General features: G+C 48.9%; 10 protein-coding genes across 10 annotated transcripts; 4 read left to right on the top strand and 6 right to left on the bottom strand.

Moving 5' to 3' along the window:
* Positions 1 to 230: 230 nt before the first annotated feature.
* On the bottom strand, positions 231 to 2,365 carry N7510_011589 (uncharacterized protein; the record flags this gene model as incomplete). The annotated part of the gene is given in 2 exon segments (XM_056983513.1): positions 231 to 1,607; positions 1,622 to 2,365. The coding sequence occupies 2 exon segments, from the start codon at positions 2,363 to 2,365 to the stop codon at positions 231 to 233; spliced, it is 2,121 nt and encodes a 706-aa protein (XP_056829007.1).
* Positions 2,366 to 3,257: 892 nt separating this feature from the next.
* Positions 3,258 to 4,805, top strand: N7510_011588 (Zn(II)2Cys6 transcription factor domain-containing protein; the record flags this gene model as incomplete). The annotated part of the gene is made up of 3 exons (XM_056983512.1): positions 3,258 to 3,266; positions 3,366 to 3,905; positions 3,978 to 4,805. 3 exons carry the CDS (start codon positions 3,258 to 3,260, stop codon positions 4,803 to 4,805), a joined length of 1,377 nt encoding a protein of 458 aa, XP_056829006.1.
* A 129-nt stretch (positions 4,806 to 4,934) lies between these two features.
* On the bottom strand, positions 4,935 to 5,873 carry N7510_011587 (uncharacterized protein; the record flags this gene model as incomplete). The annotated part of the gene is made up of 3 exons (XM_056983511.1): positions 4,935 to 5,409; positions 5,473 to 5,605; positions 5,675 to 5,873. The coding sequence occupies 3 exons, from the start codon at positions 5,871 to 5,873 to the stop codon at positions 4,935 to 4,937; spliced, it is 807 nt and encodes a 268-aa protein (XP_056829005.1).
* Positions 5,874 to 6,367: 494 nt separating this feature from the next.
* lysB (homoisocitrate dehydrogenase lysB) lies at positions 6,368 to 7,621 on the top strand (the record flags this gene model as incomplete). The annotated part of the gene is made up of 4 exons (XM_056983510.1): positions 6,368 to 6,398; positions 6,455 to 6,495; positions 6,549 to 6,718; positions 6,778 to 7,621. 4 exons carry the CDS (start codon positions 6,368 to 6,370, stop codon positions 7,619 to 7,621), a joined length of 1,086 nt encoding a protein of 361 aa, XP_056829004.1.
* A 129-nt stretch (positions 7,622 to 7,750) lies between these two features.
* On the bottom strand, positions 7,751 to 8,813 carry N7510_011585 (DUF1769 domain-containing protein; the record flags this gene model as incomplete). Its single annotated transcript, XM_056983509.1, has 2 exons — positions 7,751 to 8,034; positions 8,087 to 8,813. The coding sequence occupies 2 exons, from the start codon at positions 8,811 to 8,813 to the stop codon at positions 7,751 to 7,753; spliced, it is 1,011 nt and encodes a 336-aa protein (XP_056829003.1).
* A 294-nt stretch (positions 8,814 to 9,107) lies between these two features.
* N7510_011584 (serine hydrolase domain-containing protein) lies at positions 9,108 to 10,411 on the bottom strand (the record flags this gene model as incomplete). Its single annotated transcript, XM_056983508.1, has 2 exons — positions 9,108 to 9,877; positions 9,904 to 10,411. 2 exons carry the CDS (start codon positions 10,409 to 10,411, stop codon positions 9,108 to 9,110), a joined length of 1,278 nt encoding a protein of 425 aa, XP_056829002.1.
* A 1,149-nt stretch (positions 10,412 to 11,560) lies between these two features.
* N7510_011583 (uncharacterized protein) lies at positions 11,561 to 12,888 on the top strand (the record flags this gene model as incomplete). Its single annotated transcript, XM_056983507.1, has 3 exons — positions 11,561 to 11,616; positions 11,668 to 12,243; positions 12,309 to 12,888. 3 exons carry the CDS (start codon positions 11,561 to 11,563, stop codon positions 12,886 to 12,888), a joined length of 1,212 nt encoding a protein of 403 aa, XP_056829001.1.
* A 4,374-nt stretch (positions 12,889 to 17,262) lies between these two features.
* N7510_011582 (uncharacterized protein) lies at positions 17,263 to 17,562 on the top strand (the record flags this gene model as incomplete). The annotated part of the gene is made up of 1 exon (XM_056983506.1): positions 17,263 to 17,562. One exon carries the CDS (start codon positions 17,263 to 17,265, stop codon positions 17,560 to 17,562), a length of 300 nt encoding a protein of 99 aa, XP_056829000.1.
* A 2,098-nt stretch (positions 17,563 to 19,660) lies between these two features.
* N7510_011581 (uncharacterized protein) lies at positions 19,661 to 20,117 on the bottom strand (the record flags this gene model as incomplete). The annotated part of the gene is made up of 2 exons (XM_079040929.1): positions 19,661 to 19,844; positions 20,065 to 20,117. The coding sequence occupies 2 exons, from the start codon at positions 20,115 to 20,117 to the stop codon at positions 19,661 to 19,663; spliced, it is 237 nt and encodes a 78-aa protein (XP_078897053.1).
* Positions 20,118 to 20,526: 409 nt separating this feature from the next.
* Positions 20,527 to 21,348, bottom strand: N7510_011580 (C-terminal helicase domain-containing protein; the record flags this gene model as incomplete). Its single annotated transcript, XM_056983505.1, has 5 exons — positions 20,527 to 20,550; positions 20,604 to 20,702; positions 20,769 to 20,919; positions 20,983 to 21,168; positions 21,221 to 21,348. The coding sequence occupies 5 exons, from the start codon at positions 21,346 to 21,348 to the stop codon at positions 20,527 to 20,529; spliced, it is 588 nt and encodes a 195-aa protein (XP_056828999.1).
* Between the last annotated feature and the right edge of the window lie 994 nt (positions 21,349 to 22,342).

Below are 22,342 nucleotides of genomic sequence, written 5' to 3'. Positions count from 1 at the left end.
TGCCTGTGAGGGCGCTGAAGAAGATGACACGAAAGAAAACAAGAAATGGGTTCCCCTGGTGAGACACAATGCTCCGAGGACAAGAAGGTAAGAGGCTTGGATGCTTGTCCAAGTTCAATAGCCAAGGGTATAGATTAAAGAAGATTAAATGGGATTCCAAAAGAACCGTCAAAGATAAAAGGACAGGGGAGATTGAAATTGAAGATTAGCAAATGTTTTCCGCATCCAGCTTAATTCGATGTCAGTTCAGTCACGTCGAGCTCCGCGTCATGTTCTTTGCTCTCGGTTTCTGGTTGCGCAGCAGGCACTAAGTCGTCAATGCTCTTGGTCTCTGCAGGCTCCGTGATAAGTTCAGGAATAGTGGCCTCGGTTGCTGAATCCGATACAGTAGCACCGGACTGTCGCTCTTGCGACTCGGAGGCATCTAATTCGGGCTTCGGGGTTTCGCGCTCTTCGATGGTGGTGGTCACAGCATCACCGGTGGACTCCAAGACTGGGGTTGACTCCTGGACTGGTTCCGTGCCAGACTCCTCAACATGTGCTGGAGAGGAGTTTTCCTCCACTGCCTCCGTCGCGGTTGTGGGCTCGGTAGCTTGCTCTTCGAGCTCATCCGCGCTCGGCTCGACTGGGGTCTCAGTCGGACTCTCAGCAGAGGATTTAGGAATAGGCTCAGCCGTGGTCTCGACTCGAGGCTCCGCAGGAGCCGCCACAGGGGTGTCCGCAACAGTTGTCTCGACCGGCTTCTCCGAAGCAGTTTCCACCAGAGGCTCCGCAACAGGCTCGGATACTGGTTCACTTGGTTCGGCAACGGCCTCTGTAGCACGTTCCACGGCAATTTCCGGGATAGGTGGCTCAGCGAGTGCAGCAGCGGTCTCCTTCTCCAAAGGCGCGGCAGGCTTCTCTTGAGCAGCTGACTCGGCAGCCACAGGCGTAGGCTCCTCTGGAATTGCCGCTGGAGGCTCAACCACATTCTCCTTCTCGCTTTCGGGAGCAGGCTGGGCGGGCTTCGGTTCCTGCTTTGGAATGGGCACGTCCTTCTTCACAGGCTGCGATTTCTCACTCTGGGGGTGAAGAGGTGCCGTGCTGCGCTTTGGCTTCAGTTGAGATGCACTGCGCTCCGGAACTCTTCCCATCGATGGTCTGGGAGGCTTAACCGTGGAGGGGGCTCTGGCCGGGACCTTCGCATCGGGTTTATCGAGGGTCTTGCTGGCGGAACTGGCAGTGGGACGCATCATCCTCGCGAGGAACCCGTCATTGACCGGCTTGGTAGTACCAATATCGCTACCACGAGAATTGGCACTGACGCGAGAGCTTGGTCGCTCAGCAGCTGGCTGGGCAGCAAGCGAGGGACGAGACGATTGTCTGCGCACTGAGGATGCCGTGGGCGTCTTTGCTCGCGGCGGGCCAGGTGCAGTTTTGAGGGTCGAAGGTTTTCGAGCGAGCGTTGTGGTGGTTGTGCTGTTCGAGGGAGGCGAGTTCCCCAACCTGGCCGCTGATGCCTGGGTTGAAGCTGTCATTGAAGCTGGCAAACGCACAGGTTTCGTAGGTGACTTGGGGCGAGGCTTGACAAAGGGAGGACTGCTGATCGCTGTTGGCTTTGCATTTTCCTGTGAAGGTGTACCGCCTCGAGTTGACCGCGCAGTCGGCTTTGTCGCTGGATGGAGCGAAGCACGGCTAGGCTTTCGAACGGGACCGGTGGCCCGTTCCTTAGCAGCTTCCCGAGGTAAGGGGGCTTGCTGGCGCTGGCAGCTTTCGCGGTGGTCGAGGTCGCGGCGGGAGTCGTTTGTTTCGTCGCTATACTCGTCTTGGTGGAGCCGATAGTGGACGGGCGCTTCTTGACAGTCTGTGAGGGTGCGCTCAGGTTCTCAGTAGAAGGTGCAGATGTTGTGGTAGAATCCTTCTGCCGAATAGGGAGCTCTTTCGGCTTGGAGAGCGCCTCAGCAGCTGGAACAGGAAGTTCTGCCTTTCCAGTGCCATTCTGGGCAGTATTTCCGGGTGTTTGTTTTGTAGGCAGTTCGGGAGACAGCTTCTGGATGCTGTCCTGGCCACCACTTGGAGTGGGAGACGCGACACTGTCCCGGCCAGACACAACACTATCCCCACTCCCTATTTTGGGTCCGAAAAGATCGGCCACACCCTCGCCTCGTCCACTTGCCTTTCTCAAAGGCGAGGCTTGGTTGGATTGAAGCGCACCATCCACGTTCACAAAACTTGCGCGGACTCTGGAAAGTGGTCTGGTCGAACCCGACGTATCGGACCCGATAGGGGATCGGCCACGCGATGGCGGGGAGGTGACGGGATTTGGGCTGCTGTTTTCGAACCTGGCGAGCAGGTTGCGAACCCCGGGTCCAGGGTTGTCGGACATGGTGATTTGGGTGTCTGAGAGGCAGGAATGGCGTTTAAATGGGCATGGAGGCGACTGGCAGGAGGCAGCAGTGGCTCGGCAGAGCGCACAGGGGGTGGTGTGTTGTGGAGACGGATCAGATCGGCGGTACGCGTGGGACAGAAGACAAGTAGACGCGACGGCAGACAAAGACGGGGTGAGTCAAGACACTCTGGCAGGAAAGATCCAGTGCACGCAATGGGAGAAGAAGGGTAACTCAAGAACGAAGGGCGGGCCAGGCAAGAAACTATTAAGCCCACCCACTAGCATCGCGGGCTTAACCGGATGGGGTGAAACAGTGGACTGGCAACACACTCAGGGGTTTCAATGAGTCGTTTGTCTGCGACATGATTTGTTTGTAACACGGTATTTTGTGCTCTGTATTGGTAGATTTCTCAGTAATGGTCCCCCTCCCCCTGGGATCTTCGAGAAGGGTTCCATTCTTCCGGTCTGCGATACCCGCACTATGATCCCTTGGATTATGGGGCAATGTGGTCATTATTATCGGTATTCTGATTAGGAGACATTGTGTAGTCGTAGACAGTTGATACGATGATCACAGAGACAATGATTGTTGTCATTATTCTATCGAACAGGTCACCTGCTACCCTTACTGACCTCTCACTGCGGATAGGGATAGTAGCCATAAGTGAGGCTGAAGGGAGGCCAACGCAAGGAGACCATCTATACTTATATTATCCATACCTGCCTTCTATAGGCTCCTTTATAGTTGTCAGATTCAATTCCAGGTTCCCTGGGCATGGCAACCTTGGTTCCCTCCGCCCTCGTGTCTGGGTGGGTCATGTGACCGCCTCTCTTATACCATTAGCCAACCGGATCCTCGGTTCTCAACATCACCAGAAAATGATCCAACATGGTTGGCGTACGTCGCAGCAATGGTTGCTCTCGTTGTGTGACCCGTAGAGTCAAAGTGCGCCTGTTTTGATCACCCCTCGACGACACTGCTAACCCAACCCCCCAGTGCGATGAAAGACAGCCTGGCTGTGCAAGATGCGAGAGATACGGCATGCCTTGCCCCGGCTATGACCGCTCCTTCAAGTTCATTGAGGGCAAACCATACCGACAACGGCGTCGTCGCCCGGACTCAGAGTCGGACGACGCTCAAACGGACAGTTCGACAGCAGATACGCCACAGGGGAGCCTGGCAGCCAGCCAGATGTTAATGGAAAGGACCTCGTCACCAACATCATCATTGGACTCTCCAGCGTCAAATGTTTTGCAAACCCTCAGCATTATGATATATGATATCTCCTACCCATTTGCTCCTAGCCCAACCCACAACTTCTTCCGCTGGTTTTCTTTCCTGCCAGCTATCTATGGGGAGAACCAGACCCTAGATGCAACGATCAGATGCTTCACCGCGAACCATTGTGGAAGAGTTATTCAAGATGAACAGATGGTTCGGTTTTCCAGGTCTGCCTATGGGGAAGCTCTGCACAGACTGCGAAGGTCGTTGCAAAACCCCGAGGAAAGCTTCTCTTCTCACATATTCTGTGCTGTGGTGATACTATGTTTATATGAAGTGAGATTCTGGCATACGAGACAATGTGCACGTTCTAACCCCATTCCCTAGCTTTTCACAGACACCCACGATCCAGAGTCGTGGATGAAACATGCGGGAGGGCTCAGTCATTTGGTCAAAATAAGGGGCCCTGCCCGTTATAGGAACGAGTTCGACAATGCTCTATTCAAGCATGCTCGAGGATTGATTGTGATGCACTCCATGTTTTCTGGTCAACCCTGCTTCCTAGCCTCATCTAACTGGCACGAGATGATGCAAGAACAATATACATCCGACGTACCGCTCCACCTGCACAACATCCTTGAACAGTTCTTCGCCTATTTTACATTCACACCGAGTCTCATCCACAGGCTCTACAGCCTCAGAGATCCAGATATGACAAAGGAAAAGGCAATGCAGATAATATCCGAACTTGAACCCGACGCCCTCGATATGAAACTCAAGATAGAGGCATGGTACGAGCAATTTTCGCAGCTCGCTCCCCCACCCACGGAAATACCCTCTTCGTTGAATGACTCTCTGTTCCCCATGGTTTTCACCTTCTCGGATGTGATGTTGTCCACTATATACACTGGCTACTACTCTTACATGGTGATTATACATGAGATCCTGAGGGTGTGTGGCCAGGCTGGGCCGCATGACAGTATGGTTGCCTATTTCTGTGATCAGATTTGCAAGTCGGTCGAGTACAGCAGCACTGGCTTACTTGGGCCATATCGCATTGGATTTCCTCTACGCGTGGCTATTGAAGTCGCGGACGCCGAGACCCGGGCTTGGATTATGGGTCGACTGCAGGAATTTTCCAAGATATATGCTGCTGCACAGCCAAAGAACTTTGAGACTATTTCACAGTCACCAACTCTTTCAGAGGTTGGTTGATGGACCTGGATCACAGGTGCGGCCTTCAATTATATTCCGCAGTTGCAGAAACTACTCTTTGGCTATAATCATAAACATTGAACCCCAAATACCTACCATAAAGCTCAGTTCTCGGCTGACTCCCGGCCCTTATACTCGCCAATTTGTCTTCGCTTCATCCAAAGAAATTGGTTCTATCACTGCTCGGGCTACCAAAAGCACAGCCAGAGCGATGATCTCCATCAAAAGCCCCATACCAACCAAGATCCCCGTCTCGCCCGTCGCAGGCTCATATTTTGGACCGCCATACGCCTGGAGAATGAAATACACGACCCGAATAAATAGGAACGGAAGAGCCAACAGAACCAAGCAAACTCCTCGATGACCGGTCACAGAGAGTGTCGAGCGGGATTTCACCGCCAACCAGGAGACCAGACCACAAACCAAGGAAAACGCTATGACCAGCAGGATTGACCCGGCTACTGCCATGGCGTGGATTCCAATATTCTTGCCCACGATTGTGAGCACGATGCCGACAATGATGGGGAAGCGCAAGCCGTGCAGAGCGAAGCGCGTTGTCTTGGGATGTTTCGAGTTGCCGGGCCCGAATTCTCCGGATTGGCCACTATTGAGCCCAAAGCATCAGCTCGGTTGGATGACAGAGTCCATCAGGAAGTGTGTGACTTACCATCTGAGCAGAACAAGAGTGACTTCAAATAAAAGAGGTGACAGCCCAACACTTTGCAGGGATGTTTCGGCGATGAGCATTGGTTTGTCAGGGTGTGAGGAAGCCAGCACCATAGCTGAGCCAGCGATCCGAACTGGACATATCCATATTCGAGTTAGCAATTCTGTTTCCGTAAACCAGCAAACATGAACATTCCACTTACGCTGCGACAACAGCCCTATCATGCTGAACCAGGAGTAGAATATACAACGGGCCCAGTTTTGGTTCTTGCCATGATGCCAGTACCTCCATTCTTGGATACATCTGATCGGGAACTGGGCGACGAGAATGAGGGAATAGATGACAATCTCTGCAATGGCAAGATTGCGTTTTTCAGTGGGAATCGTATACTTCCAAGGCATGGTGGATGCCAGACGAGATTGTTATCGAACGGAAGGGATAGTATTAATAGTCAAGTGTGACTTGCAAATGCATCTTTTGGAAATGATCATTTACTGTCCTTAAGTATCCCGGCCAAAGGGTGGTGGCTTCAACTTCCTGCAAGTCTGGTATAGATCCCAAGGGTGGGTACATCGCGATAAAAGACCATTTTAGGTTTAGCGTTGGTCTGCTACGAAAGAATGTTTTTCAGCTACAACGACAGGCAGGCTACGCCAAGTTTCAAAAAGTCTGCAAAGGGACAAGGAGCGCGAGTATGTAGGCAACATGTAGCCAGCCATGAGGGATTTATCATTTTCATCCCGTCGAACTATTGTATGTAGTAGGCTTCTTCCTCCGAACCCCGGAGTGTGCCGGGTTAACAATCTTCCACTGCCGGCATCCAAAATGCAAAAGCTCCGATGACGGCGAGTTCTTTTTGTAGCCAGAAAAACTCCCCTGCTCCAAGTCAATCGCCATGGCTGCTGCTGCCCGGACACTTCGAATTGGTATGTTTTAGTGGATCTGTGTCCTTGGTGGTGAAAAAACTAATCAGTGCTCTCAGGTCTCATCCCCGGAGACGGCATCGGACGGGAGGTCATCCCGGTACGCATCTACAGCACAATTCGCGGACTGTACACCCAATTGACATATCACAGGCCGGCCGACGGGTTCTCGAGTCCCTTCCCTCTTCTCTGAACCTCAATTTCAGCTTCGTCGATCTGGACGCCGGGTTCGAGACCTTCAAGAAGACAGGAACCGCCCTTCCGGACAAGACGGTCGACACGTTGAAGAAAGAGTGTGATGGCGCCCTGTTCGGTGCTGTCAGGTAAGGGAGCACAGTTGTTTCCGTCTTACTTCTCCTGCTGATCAATTCCTTTCCAAAAGCTCCCCGAGCACCAGCGTCGCCGGCTACTCGTCCCCGATCGTCGCCCTGCGCAAGAAGCTCGACCTGTACGCGAATGTGCGCCCCGTCAAGACCACCGCCGGCAGCAGCAACGGCAAACCGATCGACCTGGTGATCGTGCGCGAGAATACCGAGGACCTGTACGTGAAGGAGGAGCGCACGGTGGAAGGTCCCAACGGCAAGGTGGCCGAGGCGATCAAGCGCATTTCCGAGCGCGCCTCGTCGCGCATCTCCACCATCGCCGGTGAAATTGCACTGCGCCGCCAGAACATCCGCGCCGCCGCTCCCGGCGTTTCTACCCGCACCCAGCCCATGGTCACCATCACGCACAAGTCGAATGTGCTTTCGCAGACGGACGGCTTGTTCCGCGAAACTGCGCGCAAGGCTCTTGCCGCCGAGAAGTTCTCGTCTGTGCTTGTCGAGGAGCAGATTGTTGACTCTATGGTCTACAAGCTCTTCCGCCAGCCGGAGTACTACGACGTCATTGTTGCCCCTAACCTCTACGGCGATATTCTGTCTGACGGCGCTGCCGCCCTGGTTGGTAGCTTGGGTCTTGTTCCCAGCGCTAACGTTGGTGATGGCTTTGCCATTGGTGAGCCCTGCCACGGCAGTGCCCCTGATATCGAGGGCAAGGGTGTTGCCAACCCCATCGCGACTCTGCGCTCCGTTGCCCTGATGCTGGAGTTCCTGGGCGAGGAGAACGCCGCTGCTAAGATCTACACTGCTGTTGATGCCAACCTGGATGAGGGCAAGTTCCTCTCCCCGGATATGGGTGGCAAGGCCACCACTCAGCAGGTCTTGGATGATGTGCTGAAGAGACTGTAAGAGGGGGGGAAATGTATATAAGATGATTTCGGGATAAGAAAACTAAGACATTTTCATTGCTTCATATTCCATTGCCTTTATCTCTACTGCAGCATCTCATTTCTATTTGGATCTATGCTATCCCCGATCTCAGGTAGATCGCTCCCCATCCGGCATTGACTCTGAATCCCAATCGAATTTCCCCAAACTGCCATTACTCTCCTGCGTTTTCGTCTTAACTTCAAGCAAACCCTTGTCAACGTCCCCTTTATGCTCTGGCTCCTGATCCGTGCCTTGAAGAACGAGAGTGAAGAGCACAACAAGATACACCCGGTCCGTGCTAGTGTCCTTTAAAACGTACCGTAGATCATGGTTCTTCTCATCAACATAGTTCATAGCGTGCAACGTGAACCCAGGTAGACGAAGTGAAAAATCTTCAAGACATTAATCCTCGGTCGCAATTTTTCGTGAGAGAGAGAGACTCACCATTGAACACCAAATACGGATTCCCAAAATCTGAAAGATACATTCTCCCAGGCTCGAAATCAAACTCCTTCCTATTACTCTCATTCTGAAAATGATGCCTGCGCCCATCAGCCGAGTCCGGGATCTTGAACTTCTCCCGGACCTGGACCCCGTCACTATCGCCGCCCTCTTCAACAACCGTATCATGCATCTTCGGCACTTCATCTGACTTCTGGATCTTGCTCCCAACGCGAAATTGGTTCCATGTGGCCAGCGCAGGACTGAACAGATAAGGTTTATCGGCGTATGCATCACCCTCGATGGCAGGGTCCAGCGTCCACTTCACCATGCGCAGTGCGGCGTTGAAGCCTGGCGGGAGTCTATCGCGGATTGGATGGTCGAAGTCATTTCCGAACAGGAGGTTGTTGCCATTCACGGTTTCTTTGAAGATTATCGAGAAGGAGATCGAGTATTGGTCCTTTGTGTGCATTGGGTGTTCGAAATAGTTGCTTGTTGGGGGGCGTTGTCTGGGTATCCTGTTTTTGTTATGAATGTTGGTTTGATAACTGAACAAAATGGACATACCGGTGTAGTTATTGATCCGGACGCAGAGGCTCACTGTTGCGTGCTCGTTGTCGATGCGGAGAGTCTCGCCGTTGACGGGGACTACTTGGTGCGTGGCTGGGTCGTACTCTGCTCCTGCCGTTACCTTCAACCGGTACTTCTGGGCTTCACTATGGCCATGCATTGTATCGAGAGAAATGAATGCGATATGGTTTTGTGAATGAGTCTCGGGGTCATATCCTGGTCAGCAAGAACGGCCCAGTGCGGTGTCGCCTAGTCAATGAGAATTGTGTCTCGTTAAATTAGGGAAAATCACGAAACAGCCCGTTCACCCCAATATGATTACTGATTTCCCGGATTTCAGATTTAAGGCATACGAATTAAAAAGAAAGTTTAGGTGGGCGTGCAACAATGTCATTACGGCAGGAATCAGGAACCTGACGTCAACGCGCCATCATCGGCAAACACTAAATGTAAGCTAGTATGCTGGAAACGCAACATCCCGACCAAGCGAACGAGCAACCCAATACCCTACTGCCTCACGAACGAGGTTATTGCTTGACCAGTTTCGATTCGGATGAACACGATGCGACATGGTCACCATGAAAGTATCAGACGCTCGGTCCACGAAAATGGTCGTCCCCGTAAATCCCGTATGGCCACCAGCCAACATGTTAGCCATCGGTCCCGAGAAATAGTACTGATCCAGCTCGAAACCGACACTGTGCTCATCGCCAGGGAATTTGCCGTTGAAGTTCGTGAACATGAGGTCCACAGTCTCCGGTTTCAGGATTCGATGTCCGCCGTAGGTGCCATTATTCAAAATCATTTGGCAGAGAATGGCAACGTCGCCAGCTGTAGAGAAAAGTCCTGCGTGTCCACTGACGCCATTCAATGACCAGGCATTTTCGTCGTGGACAGTCCCGCGCACAGGCTGTGGACGTTGCGGCTCTGAGGGGCCCAGTACTTCAATTTGATACTCCGTCGGTGCCATGCGCGAGTAGTAGGGATTATCATAGGCATCAACATTGCCCTTGTTGAAGAATGTGCTTGTCATACCCAGTGGCTCTGTGAACGAACGTATCTGGTCCTCGATAGGCATGCCAGTAACTCTCTCCAGCACGAAACGCAGATTCATAAAGTTCAAATCCGAGTATGTGTACGTGGATCCGGGTGGATCGGCAAGTTTGTTCGTTATGATCGCGTTGATGCGCTGCTGCATAGTCTTGTACGTTGGCGTCCACAGGCCTGGCTCAGGATCGGGGGGAATCCACTTGTATGGGTAACAAGCATCAAGATTGTGACATTTTCTTTCCCGTTTGTCGCGAATTCGGGAAGGTAAGAAGCGACTGTCTTGTGCAAGGCGAGTTTCCCCTCTTCAATTGCACGCAGCGCAGCCACCGCCGTAAAGACTTTGGTCAAACTGGCCATGTCATAGATGGTATCCATTCGTGTCGAGGTCCATTCACTCCTGGGCAGGAGCGTGCCATTGGCATTGGCGTATAAACTGGTATGGCCAAAGGCAAAAGCACTGACCACGGTAGATTTATGGCCAACGATCACCGTTCCACCTGGTTGAATGGGGTGAATTTCATCATATGTGTAGGAACTATAGTTGGCCGGCAGCGTGAAGCGACTCAGGTTCGCGGGCATCTCCTGCAAAGGCTGTGGCAGAAGTCCGACGGACTCCGGGGAGCCATGTTTGAGCACACGGTCAGTGGCCCAGACAAGCGGGGTTATGCTTGTCAAAAGCCCTATTATTGCTGTGACTTGAGCCTTCATTTTTGTTGGGTTCAATTCATCCGATAGATTTTCTCTGCAAGAGGGCGGCCGCTGTCGATATATATAACACCAGCAAACAACAAGCGATCAATGCAACTCAAGATAGTCACCATTGCATTTCCCTGCAACTTTAATCTCAGTAGGGACTAGGCCCTTGGACATCTCGTATCGCTTGGCGGGTGAAGCCGACGATCCGGGCCTGTTATCAGCACCCCACACGGCATTTGTTTTGAAAACAATGATTCGGACAATGATTCGGACAGTGATTCGGACAGTGATTCGGACAGTGATTCGGACAACCATTCGGACAACCATTCGGACAATCATTCGGACAACCATTCGGACAATCATTCGGACACTTTATTTCGGGGGCGTAACGACAAAATCTAAATTTTTTAAACAAAAGAGAATGCTTTGAGAAAGATCATTTCCCGGTATAGTTAGATCTTGGTTGTTTTCATTGGAGCTTCACGTTTGACCAAATATCCCCGCAATCTTTAACTTACCCCCACCGTGCCACCAAATCGCAGTCAAAATTGCAGAAATTCTATCGAGCAAGGCAGGATCCAGTTAGCTGTTCTTATCCCCAGACCAAACTAATTGCAGGTAAGAAAACCATTGCTCTTGGCAGAAGGCTTTTCCAGCGAGTGGACAATGACACCAACTTTCTGTTCCCCATTTTCTTCCCCCGCCCTTTTTTCCGATACCCCAGGGTTCTCGGCGAAATTTCCGCCACTAATATATACCCTCGGTAAGTTTTTTTCTTTAAAAAAAAAAAAAAAAACCAGCACGCCCACACGGCCAGCTATTGACTATGGCTCGAGACTCCTAGCCCGCCACGTAGATGCTCTCTCGGCTATGCTGTGCTCCTGAGAGTCAGAAGATCTCCTGGGATCAGACAGATCAGCTCTTGGGAGACCTGAAACCGTTTCTCTGGTGGGTCTTTCATCACCCCAAAACTTGACCGCTCCATATCTATTTTTGCAATATTCGGGCCGTCGCGTCTACCGCCCCCACGAGGGCACGACCACGTGCGGGACTCTCAAAATTCAAGCTTAGTTAACCTTCTCGCCCCTTGTTTCATCTCTTGCTTCGGAGGGGTATTCAGTTGTTTGAGACTTCAGTAAAGTTCTAGAGAAACGGCCTACCATGTCCGACTGTGAGGGACTTGCACCGTACATACGATACTCCCTGGCCGATATCCCGTAAGTGCACGCTTCTCATTAAACTGTACAACGAACGTTGATGTGCTAAAGGCCAAACACCCCGATACTTACCCTGTCGCTGGAGCTGCAAGCACTGCAAGGGAATAAAATTGCCAAACGGAAATCCAACTGCGGTGTCGTCTTTCGAGTGCACCGAGAGGATGACGGCCATGACCAGGTTTGCTCATTCTTTTGGAGCGGGATGGTCGACGCTTTTGGGTCACAAGGCCTGGTGCTTCTGAGACACACAGGTGATGGCCAATATGAGAGAATTGACCCTCCATTCGAAACATGGCGTGTGTATGATGCTACAGAGCCGGTGATCTCACCAACTACGCAGTTTTTGCGTGAATTGGGTCCCGACGAGAGTACGCTCCGATGGCTGGAGAGCTTTCCTCAAACATGGATGGATGCCATGACAACAGGTGGGAAATATGAAATTGTGTGGCCAGGCGGCGACATCCGCTGGTGGGCATGGGGCAGCATCGTGGAGAACATGGACCGACCTCGCGAAGTATCGCTTCGCGCAATTCTTCCTGGTGCACCTCGTGTGACGTTTACTGTGATTGACGAGCCCCCGGCACCGGTATACGAGAATCCTCGGCCCAAATGGCCTTCTGTCCCAACGTATGTGAAAGCGGCTGCGTAGCTCGAGAGAAAAATGAACAGCTAACCAGGCCCTATGAGTCTAGTCCAGGGACGCCAATGCTGACCACGTCACTCCACGGGCCCAAGCAAAAGGTATGGAATGATGAATATTTCGAGCTCACCTACACCGTGACCTACAACGGTGTCAGACCGTTCGATTCAAGCGGTGACGTCCAGCTGACGACGAGGCCGATTATATTTGATGCCTTTTACCTAATAGTGCCCCTTGAATGGGCTTTCAGGCGTCGCGGGAATCAAGGTTGGGAGCTCTGTCAAGATCCGAGAGTTGGGTGTGCTATGTCAAGTTTGATGTATGATCCTGATGGCGATGTGTCCGTGAACATCAGTCAAGATGCTAGATGGATAAGTCTGGCTCCAGGGGAGTCCTGGAGCAGTTCATTGGAAGCTAACGAGCGGTTGCCGTCCGATCAAGCTTCTGGGGATACGTTCCGGTATCAGTTAGAGGGGCAAGTCATCAAACTGTGGAATTGGGGCAGCAAGGAAGATCACGCGCAGACCACGTTGATACATCGTGCAAGTAGTGGGTTTGATGCCGTTGACTGGAAGAAAAGGCCACCCATAGTAGTCCCAGCGTCGAATTCGCTGGAGTTTACGATAGAGTGAAAACCAGTCAATATGGCCCATTCAACTAAGCCCGCGGCCTTGGTATCGTGCGGCGCCTCACACAGGTTATCGCACAGGTTGTCCAATTTGGGAAACACAGCTTGCAAGGCATTGTTGATGGGGAGGCATAACAGATTATGGTTGATAGAGATCAAGTACGTAAAAAACAGAAACTGACGTTAGAATGGAACGACGACAAGTGGAAAAGCAACTGCAGTGCATGACTATAATAAATTCCAAAATCGATACACACGACCATAGGGTGTGAAGAACAGGGCTTTTCGTCCGCTCAGCCGTACCTGGGGGTCTAACAAGACAGGGAGGTCTGGTGAAAACTGTCCGTCTCTTGTGTCTGTACACAGCCACTAGACTAACTATAGTTTATCATAGTCGAAAGTACTTTCGGAGGCCGTCCAGCATGGGCTTGCTCTTCTCACGGCGCCATCGCGAGCAGGGAATCTCTTCATGGATATGCTCTTAACTTATGCACGGCAAGATTGAAACAGCAATATTTAATGATCAATGTAACCGTCCCAGCACCATTCGTTAAGAAGAAGACAGTTTGTTGATGTAATATGAAAGTGATTGAATACAGGCCTTCTGAACTTTTCTTCAACACGCCGATGCACTATATCTCTTTGAAGCAAATGTGTTCTTTTCAAGGTTTCACCATATATCCATAGATGTTGTTCGAAGCATTGATTTCGCCATCACCCATAACAGTACGATAAACACGAGAACAGCTCCCTTGGACGTTGAAGACTTGAAGTGTCTCGGCGCCCCTTGATCCTGTCCAGCTAATTTCCTTACCCTTAGCAATGAAAATGCTTTCACATTGCTGAGGAGGAGTGGGGGAAGTGCCTGTCCACACTTGACTACCGGATCGAAGTTCCCAAGCCGATGAGGTACATGCAAGCAGAGCCGATATCAGGGGAGTAGTGAAGATGGAGGACTTCATTATTGTTTGGCTTGCTGGTTTCCGATTAAATTTCAGTTTATTGTATCTGAAGTCTGCAGTTACTCACAAAGTGTGATTTTGTTAGTGATTAATCTCTGGTCTGGCGAGCTGTAAGGGTTAGCCTCTGGAGAGAGAGGATTGCCATATCTTAATATACTTTACTATCCATTTCAATACTTGAATGGTCCTAATGTTACCGCGGAACCTAATTGTCAGTCAGCGATTCAAACGCTGTTTTAAGAAGCCCATCTTTAAGACACGTCATTTTCTGGGCGAATGCAGTAACCAAGAACCTTAATCATTGTCGCTTAATACTCGCACCAAACTCTTGCTCTAGGGATGTTTGGTCTAACCTATGTATTGTTTCTCATATAATATCTCGCTATGTCACGGAACGGTCACCACGAGTTAGGCTGGAAGGGTCGATTTTGAGAAAATGCGTCAGGCGAGCGAATTATGGAACTAGCATAGTGGATATATGACCTACCAGGAGAACTGTGCATTTTTAACCGGTTAGCGGACGAATTAGAATACTAAACTACAAGACTGAGCCCGTAGTTTGTACAGGATCCATGAACAAACTGATCTACTTATCGGAGACAGTGTAGCCAGCCTGACCCAAATCAGATTTAAAGAGCAGCATCAGTTAGATTTTGTCACGTGACCACGAGACCGATAGTGTGTTGTTAGATATTATTGAACCTAGACGGAACTGATTAATTATGCTACAGACTATCCAAAAATCTTTCCGCTTGATCCTCTGCTCATTGTGACGACAGGGCTTGCTGTGCCACTCTCATTGTATTGTCGTCACAAATTCGCCACAAAGATTTGTCTGGACGGGTGACTTTTTGTAGGCCCGCCTAGACTTGGAGAAATCGTTTACAATTTTATTGTTAGGGAAATGTTGAATGGACTACCCTTCTCGCCACTTAGCCCACCAGCATTTCTTGAGACATTTTAGTATAGTTTACGTATACATTATTTCTAAATTTATTAACCAGGCTTCGATGCACCGTATATACACAATATCTATTATTACAACCATGTGTATAGGGTTTATAGCTTTGTCCTTACCGTATAATTATAGTTGACTCCGAAACTAATACATACGACCACAGGGTGTGGAGAACAGGGCTTCCCGTCCGCTCAGCCGTACTTAAGCCACATATTGTGCAAGGCCAATTCCCAACGTGCCCTCGACACCCCTGTCATTTTAAAACGATGATGGAAAGTGCCCTAGGGTGAGTGTGGGTGATATGGGTGAGAAATTTGGAGACTAGGGTGGTCGGGGTGAGAACGGGGTGAGAAGGGCTGATCCCCTCTGCCCCCGGGCCATCGTGAAGAAGATAAACTCAGGACCTAGGTTTTTTGGTACTTAAAAGTACGATACATTGAATTTTGCCCCTGTTCACCCCCGTAGTCACGTTGGTAAAAGATCGGCTGCCATAATGGGTTTAACCTTCTCTCTAAATTGGGCTTAGCACTACTCTAGTCCCACTATGTATGACACGGATACGCATCAAATGGTTGAATCTAATCGTTCATATTCCGATCCTCGACTTTCTACTTCTTAATTATTTTTTTGCTTCGTCTCTTTCAAACCTTGATATCCCTGACTGCCCATCAACAGTTGAATTCTGAATTTGAAAGTCGTTTCAAAATTAACATGAGTCCATCCAGTGTGAAGCCAGCCATCACGGCCTTGTTGCGACCTTTTCGTACAGATCACCGATTGAAGTCAAAGGTTTTTCAAAATATCCCATTAGAGCTACTGGAGTTAATACTCGAAATTCTTCCAACGAAGGACCAAATCTGCTTCTCACTAAGTTGTAAAGATTACTTCGCATGGTTTGAATTATACGTTAAACAACATGGAACCACTGTGGCCCAGCTTCTACCAAAGAAAAAGGCATATACGCAGCAGGGAATAGTGCTATCCACCTCTGAACTTACTACTCCCGATCATACAAGATCACATTTACTCTGTCGACTCCAAAATAATCGCTGGAAATATTGCTGTCAATGCCAGAGCCTTCATCCGCATTCTATGCGACGGTCTCTAGAATCAAAGTGGAGACTTACTCAAAAGCCTTGCGGCTCTGACTGCCACCTTGGTGGGACTAGTGTGCTTGGAAAGGACCTTATTTTCACAAATCCTTTAGGGTCTAAAGTGAAATGCTCTCTCGCATATACTGGTGAAGTCGACATATGCCCCTGTGATGGTATGACGTTCCATCAAAGACAACACTTTTACCAATTCTGTCAACTTCCGAGTACCGCCATACAATATAGGAATCGAGGCTATATGAGCAAACATTTTCATGAAAGCAAACTAAACAAGATCTGTCACTATCTGGAATTATCACATGAATGCACCCTTGTCAATCCTTCTATAGGAAAGGTCTTTACCAGAACCAGAATATGGCTCGATAGAGAGACTCGAGATTTGCGCCTACATAACCGACTTCAATTTGAACTCTGTGATAGGAGTCAAGCTGTGAAGCCTGTGGGATGCTTTCCGTACTGCCTACATAGAGATACAGGGCGATGGCTTCAGGACTTCTTCATTCAAGCCGAACATAAGTTCTATACCGGCGTTCAGGGCACCAAGACCAGTGTATGCACATGGAGAGGATGGATTAAGACTCAACAGGGGCGAAACAATTTTGAAATAGATTTGGATAGAAATCTGGGAGGTAATGAATGGCCCAACAAGAGCTGGAGACTCAACTCTTATTTGAAATAGAATTCTGTAGTGAGCCCTTGAGGTCAATCAATTGCTATTTTGCTACACCCAATACAATGTTTAACGAATAAATAGAGCCATTTCCATGTGTATCTCCTTTACTTGTCCTCGAATTTTATGGAGACAATATAATTAATAGCCTTTGCCTATCATTGATACAATCACCTCAGTAGTGCAAAATTTGAATGGATCTCTCCCAGAATACTCCTCAAGAAATCTCTTTTAGTCATAAGATTTTCTCTAGGTCGAGGTTACCACTTGCCATTATAATAATTGTAATAGCCCATCGAACATCGTTGTATCATTCCAGTTTGGCGCTGTGTCGTTCCCTGGCCGGATCAATTTCCACTTTGAAATGTTCGGCAAGCCGCAACATTGTATTCGTCAAACCACGACATAATAATATATCTCACTCCAGAGAACCCCTGTTGTCAATAAAGATGTCTGTCGCAAGATAAGAAATATGAATCTCACATTAAGCGATCGCAGAGCTAACGAGGCCAAAGATTGCTCAATACGAACAGTTCGCTCTTTCCCTCTGAATAACTTCACTTCCACGGTAAATATTGATGCTTTCCCTAGGTTTCTCATATTTCTCTTTTCTCTTTTCTTTCGCAATTACCAACGCCTGTCGACCCCTCAGCCTATTATACACTGTAGAACCAAAATGGCTTGGGGAATATTCGAACACATCATCGTCATCTTCACCGTCATCACCGGCGTCATCACCGGCGTCATTTCCGTGGTGGACGTTGCTTTTAGGCTGTGGAAGTGGTGGAACGGGCCAGTACCTTGCCCGACCTGCGAGGGTCGGCGCGTGGTCGACCTCGAACGACAACTTGCCCGCCTGCAAGAAGAACGCCGACTATCTCTTGGAGGTGAGTGGACCCGCAATACAATTCTTGTTAACATCGAGCGGGGGAATCAAGCTACCGAGGGGGACGGTATCGAGCTTGAGGACCTGTGAGAGGAAAGCGAGAACGCCGGTTGGGGGGTTTGCTTGGCTTCGAGTATATGGTGCCTGTTTTGATTGGTGGGATGTTTGGTTTGTGGATGATTGAACTCTACTGTTTTGTGTGCAAGTCAGGAAGGCTTTGTGTACGTAGAGTAGATAGGTAGGTAGTACACCGACGAAGAGCTCACCCTTCTACGCAGGGTCGGTGACTAGTAGCCTCCCGGTGAAGCTAAGATGAGCTTGCATAAATGAACTGTCTGTTATTTCATAACATGTAAATAGCCTCTATATCCTCATTCCATTTTCTCCGATACTCGTACATCCCACGACCGATACTAGCCCTGCCACACTACTCACTAGGGTGTAGGGTGTATTCAACTAAAGGAAAACCAAGCTGGAGGGGCGACACGCCTTTTTCGAATGGCTGCGCGCCCTACCGCACCGCGACCTTGTCGTCTACACAGACGGTTTGGAATACAACGATGAAACCCCCGGTGTGAGTTATGGCTACACCATCCATCGCAACAACAACGCAATCTCCGAAGGAAAGAATAGCAGTGATACTTTCACTTAAAATCACCACCAAATATTCCCGCAGAGAGTACGACTTAACAAAGAACATTGAAGGTGGTCCCCTAAACCTCTCCTGAATGCGAATCAACGTCCCGCTTTTTCAATTTTTGTCTCCTTGCCTTCACATCATAATTTTGCGACTTCCCAAACGAACTTAGGATTGACCATCTAAACAAGACTTCTCAAGCTTACACCCTTCACATATTTTATCATACCGCGAGGATCTTACGCAGGGCAGTTCACGATGAAGATCTCACAGTTGACGCAAGACCTCTCAAACGAAACCACCAATCGAGCTCTTGATGTTTCTCGGGAATCGGCATGGGCAATATGTCTCGTAGCTCAAAAGTACAGACAAGCCTCTAGCAGTTTCGAGCGGAGTCCTATTTCGGCACCACATTGCACCCTATCAGCAGCTCTAGTTCTATTGGGGCGGATTGAGAAATTCAATACTCCCTCCCACAAGGCCAAACTCCATCTTGGTTTACGGTGCTTGATGATCGAGCAAACCCGCCCGGTATAAGATGAGGCCCATTTATCATGACAGTATAAAGCCCAATAAATCTGCCGCCTTAGGAGAGTTTCACGACGAGACATCATCCTTGTCTCTTCGAATCCGGATGGATCGAGGTTCAGCCCCATATCGAGCAGTAACCGACTTGCCACCATAGTGCTGCCAACCTGTAGCATCCCTCGCATTGCCTATTACTAAAGCATTTATTCGCAACAACCATAATAGAGAATCCTGACTTACAATGTAAATTGTGTCGATAATAGTTAGTGCTTGAAGGGTCGTCAAGTTAGGACTTTCTATGGAATTATGGAGGTGACCCTTTGCCTTCTCGAGGAAGACGTTGCCTGCGGTTCTGGGATCGTCTGTATCGGATCCAAGATCAATTGTGTGTGAAAACTGCGATCCGACAAGCAAGACATTGGAGGTAACTATCTCCATCAAGGGTATACTGTTTTATTTATACTGAGCGTGTCGCTCTGGCCTTAGGAATATTTTTCGAGCTACGGCGTATCCCAAAAGTCATCACTGTATTTTTCTTACTATTTAGTTCTCACTTTATATCGCTCTACTGGATGCTTAAGATTGGGAAAAGACTCAAGAGGTGCCCGTAAAAGTTAGCATGCCGAGACAAATCTATTGTCGGGAAAAGTTGCATTGTTTGAAATACAACAAATACTACTGCCGATTGGATAGTGGGTTAACTATTTATATACTGTAAACGAAAAACCAACTTGCTTAGCTCACCCTCTCCGTATTTGCCGATGTAAAAAATTAATAAGCGTGAAAGAACTTTTGCGCAGGGGTTGTAAATGGAACTTTCGAACGTCTGTCTCCTGGCGAAAGGCTCGCTATGTGTTGGATCTACAATCGCTTTACCATTTCATAAAAATATGGGAGCTGTGTGCAGATGCCAAGAGGCCGACTGTTTCAAGGGGAGACTTTGGCCCAATGATACTGGAAGCCACCTCAGCTGAAAGGGCCCAGTGCAGTGGCCATTCTATAGAGAATAATTCTCAACCAGCCTCACCCCATTCTCACCCTGTATATTGCACACTCACCCTTCTCATCCCCCCAGTCGTGCGACGCTAAATCGGCGCTACCCCCACTCATCTGGACTAAACAATAGTGCATTATTTCTTCCCCTACTATATTCAGTATATACGACCACAGGGTGTGGAGAACAGGGCTTCCCGTCCGCTCAGCCGTACTTAAGCCACACGCCGGTCAGTTAGTAGTTGGGTGGGTGACCACCAGCGAATCCTGGCTGTTGTATGTTTTTCCCCCTTTTTTGTCCACTGGCTTTTTCAATTTCAATGACTGACTGATGCTAAGTTTAGTTTGTCCGCTTAACCGGGTTACCATTGGAGTATCTCACACTCGGAAGAATTCGACAAACCTCAATTTTCGGTCGCCCGCTAGAGACCTACCGCTTAACATCTTTCTCTAGCAAAAGCTGGAACACTGCCGTATGACCAGACATTGTAGCCCGTTACAGAGGAGCTCTACCATATGCATCCCTGCAGTCGGAACTATGATAGAACTTCCTCCATTTTTGCCCTAATTCATGGGAGCCAGTTTGCAAATATAATGCAACGTTCACTCATCTGAAGGGACTGCTCATGTTGAGATGCCATTGAAACATGAAATTCTCCCATTGTTCTTCAGCGCATTTGCACAACAGGAAACCGAAGGTGATTTATTGAAATGACCGTTAAAATTACCTTACTAAAGGTGAAACGAATCGCTACCTGGCTCGATAGAGTAGAATGCTCCACATCTACTAGAATGACTCGAAACCTAGTAAGAGAAGAAAGGAGTAGGGCGCAGTGAATTTCAGTTCCTATACGAAGAATCAAGAGGACGGTACTAAAAGCTTTCATGGGAATCGGTTAATCTAAATATTGGCACAATATCTACTGTCGTTAGTGTACGGGCCTTCTAAATATCAGTTGTCAGATAGACTTACCTTCCATCGCTCGGTATTAATTTTCTCAGAACGCTCCTCAGACGGAGAAAGGGTATTTTTAATCACCCTCAACTTTTGTCTTTGGATCTCTTGAACATACTGCCATGCAGTGGTTAGCATAAAATCTATCATTTCACACTTTATTTTCGAAAATAACGCTCTTACATGTTCGATTGACTCGTTGACAATGTACCTCACAACTTCAACCTCTCTTAGTTGCCCGAATCGATGAACCCTGTCTATTGCCTGAGCCTCTGCCATAGGGTTCCAATGAGGTTCCATAATGTGGACTGAGTTCGCAGCGGTGAGATCTATTCTGATTGTGGGGTTAGAATATGTGTGAATTGGAGCCAGTATGTTATTAGAGCCAGCAACATACCCTTCTCCAGCAGCACCGATGCTCGCGAGCATTATGTTGCACTCTAGATCATTGCCAAAAGATTCTAAAGCCGCTTTACGCTGGTGAAGTGATAACTGCCCATCGATACGCTGAAATTTCAGGCCGTTCGCTCTGAAGGCATCCCCTACAAGATCGAGCATTTTTGTCCACTGACTGAAGATAACGCTAATTGAAGTCAGCAAAAGTTTCGCCAATTCTTCGACTTTTAGAGCTATACGCTTTAGCTGGCTGCGCGCCCGACCCGAAGCTTGTGTGTTTGTCTCTAATATTTCGAAGCAGGGCCTCGACCTTGGCCGATGGTGAATTGCGTGGCTTCAGGGGATTTTTTGTTGACTCAGTCCACATTTCTGGTGAATGAGAGCGAGACTGAAATGAAGGTGATTTCTCTGAATTTGTTCCACAATGAGGACACTGCAGCTGACCAGTATCGTTTTGGGACTTTGTGACACAGCTAGTGCAAAATGAATGCCCACATCGTAACTCCTCAACAACAAGCTCCATGATGTGGAGTTCTTCAATATCGCAGTGACAGGAAATGCACCTTCTTATACCAGATTCGAGAACCTCCTTAGTGAGTGACATCCCATCTTGGTCTCTCCAGGCTTTGAGAGCCGATTGAGTTAGCAGAGCCTCTCCATGATCACAAATGAGTCTCAGCATAGAGATAAGCGGCAGAATATTGATGTCGGCTTTTCGCTTCGAACTGTCGCCCACCCCAGCAGCTAAGTACGAAAATCGTTTAAAGAACTCGTATAACTGCCTGTCATGCCGATCCATCTCGATGCGCTCCACCCGCTCCGTTTTTAGTGGCAGGCAGAGTGATGAGGCCAGGTTCTCTTTGGTTCTTCTTAAGCAGGTCGCGGCCACGACCTTTCGGAGCATTTGGAAACCGTCCTTTCGCTTTTTTATGATAGGTTGCGCTATATGACTGTCAAATGAGCGCTTGGACTCAAGGGGATACACTTTTATGAAAGCCAAAAGAGACCCAAAGTCATCAAGGGAATTCTGAATTGGGGTTCCTGTGAGACACCATCGGCACCGTGCACGAATTTTGCATACGGCCTGGAATATCTTTGAGGATCTGTTCCTGATTCTGTGTGCTGATACAGATACATAATTAGCACCACCACTTATGAGAGTGTCGGCTAATTCTAGGAAAAGAGGTTGGTAGTACCTTCATCAAGGATTATCCTTGCCCATTCTTGTTTAGCTAAGAGACCCTTTTGAAGCTCGTCGGATCTTAGTGTGTCGTAAGTTGTCAAAACTATATCATTAGTGTCTATGCTTGATCCCAATTCTGAGCGATTTGGGCCATGGTACGTCGTCCATCGAATGCTCG

Source organism: Penicillium lagena, assembly GCF_028827675.1.
Source record: "Penicillium lagena strain IBT 129212 chromosome Unknown utg000008l_segment0_segment0, whole genome shotgun sequence".
NCBI classification, from domain to species: domain Eukaryota; kingdom Fungi; phylum Ascomycota; class Eurotiomycetes; order Eurotiales; family Aspergillaceae; genus Penicillium; species Penicillium lagena.
The sequence above is the reverse complement of the archived record's forward strand: the minus strand, read 5'-3'. Positions and strand labels throughout refer to the sequence as shown.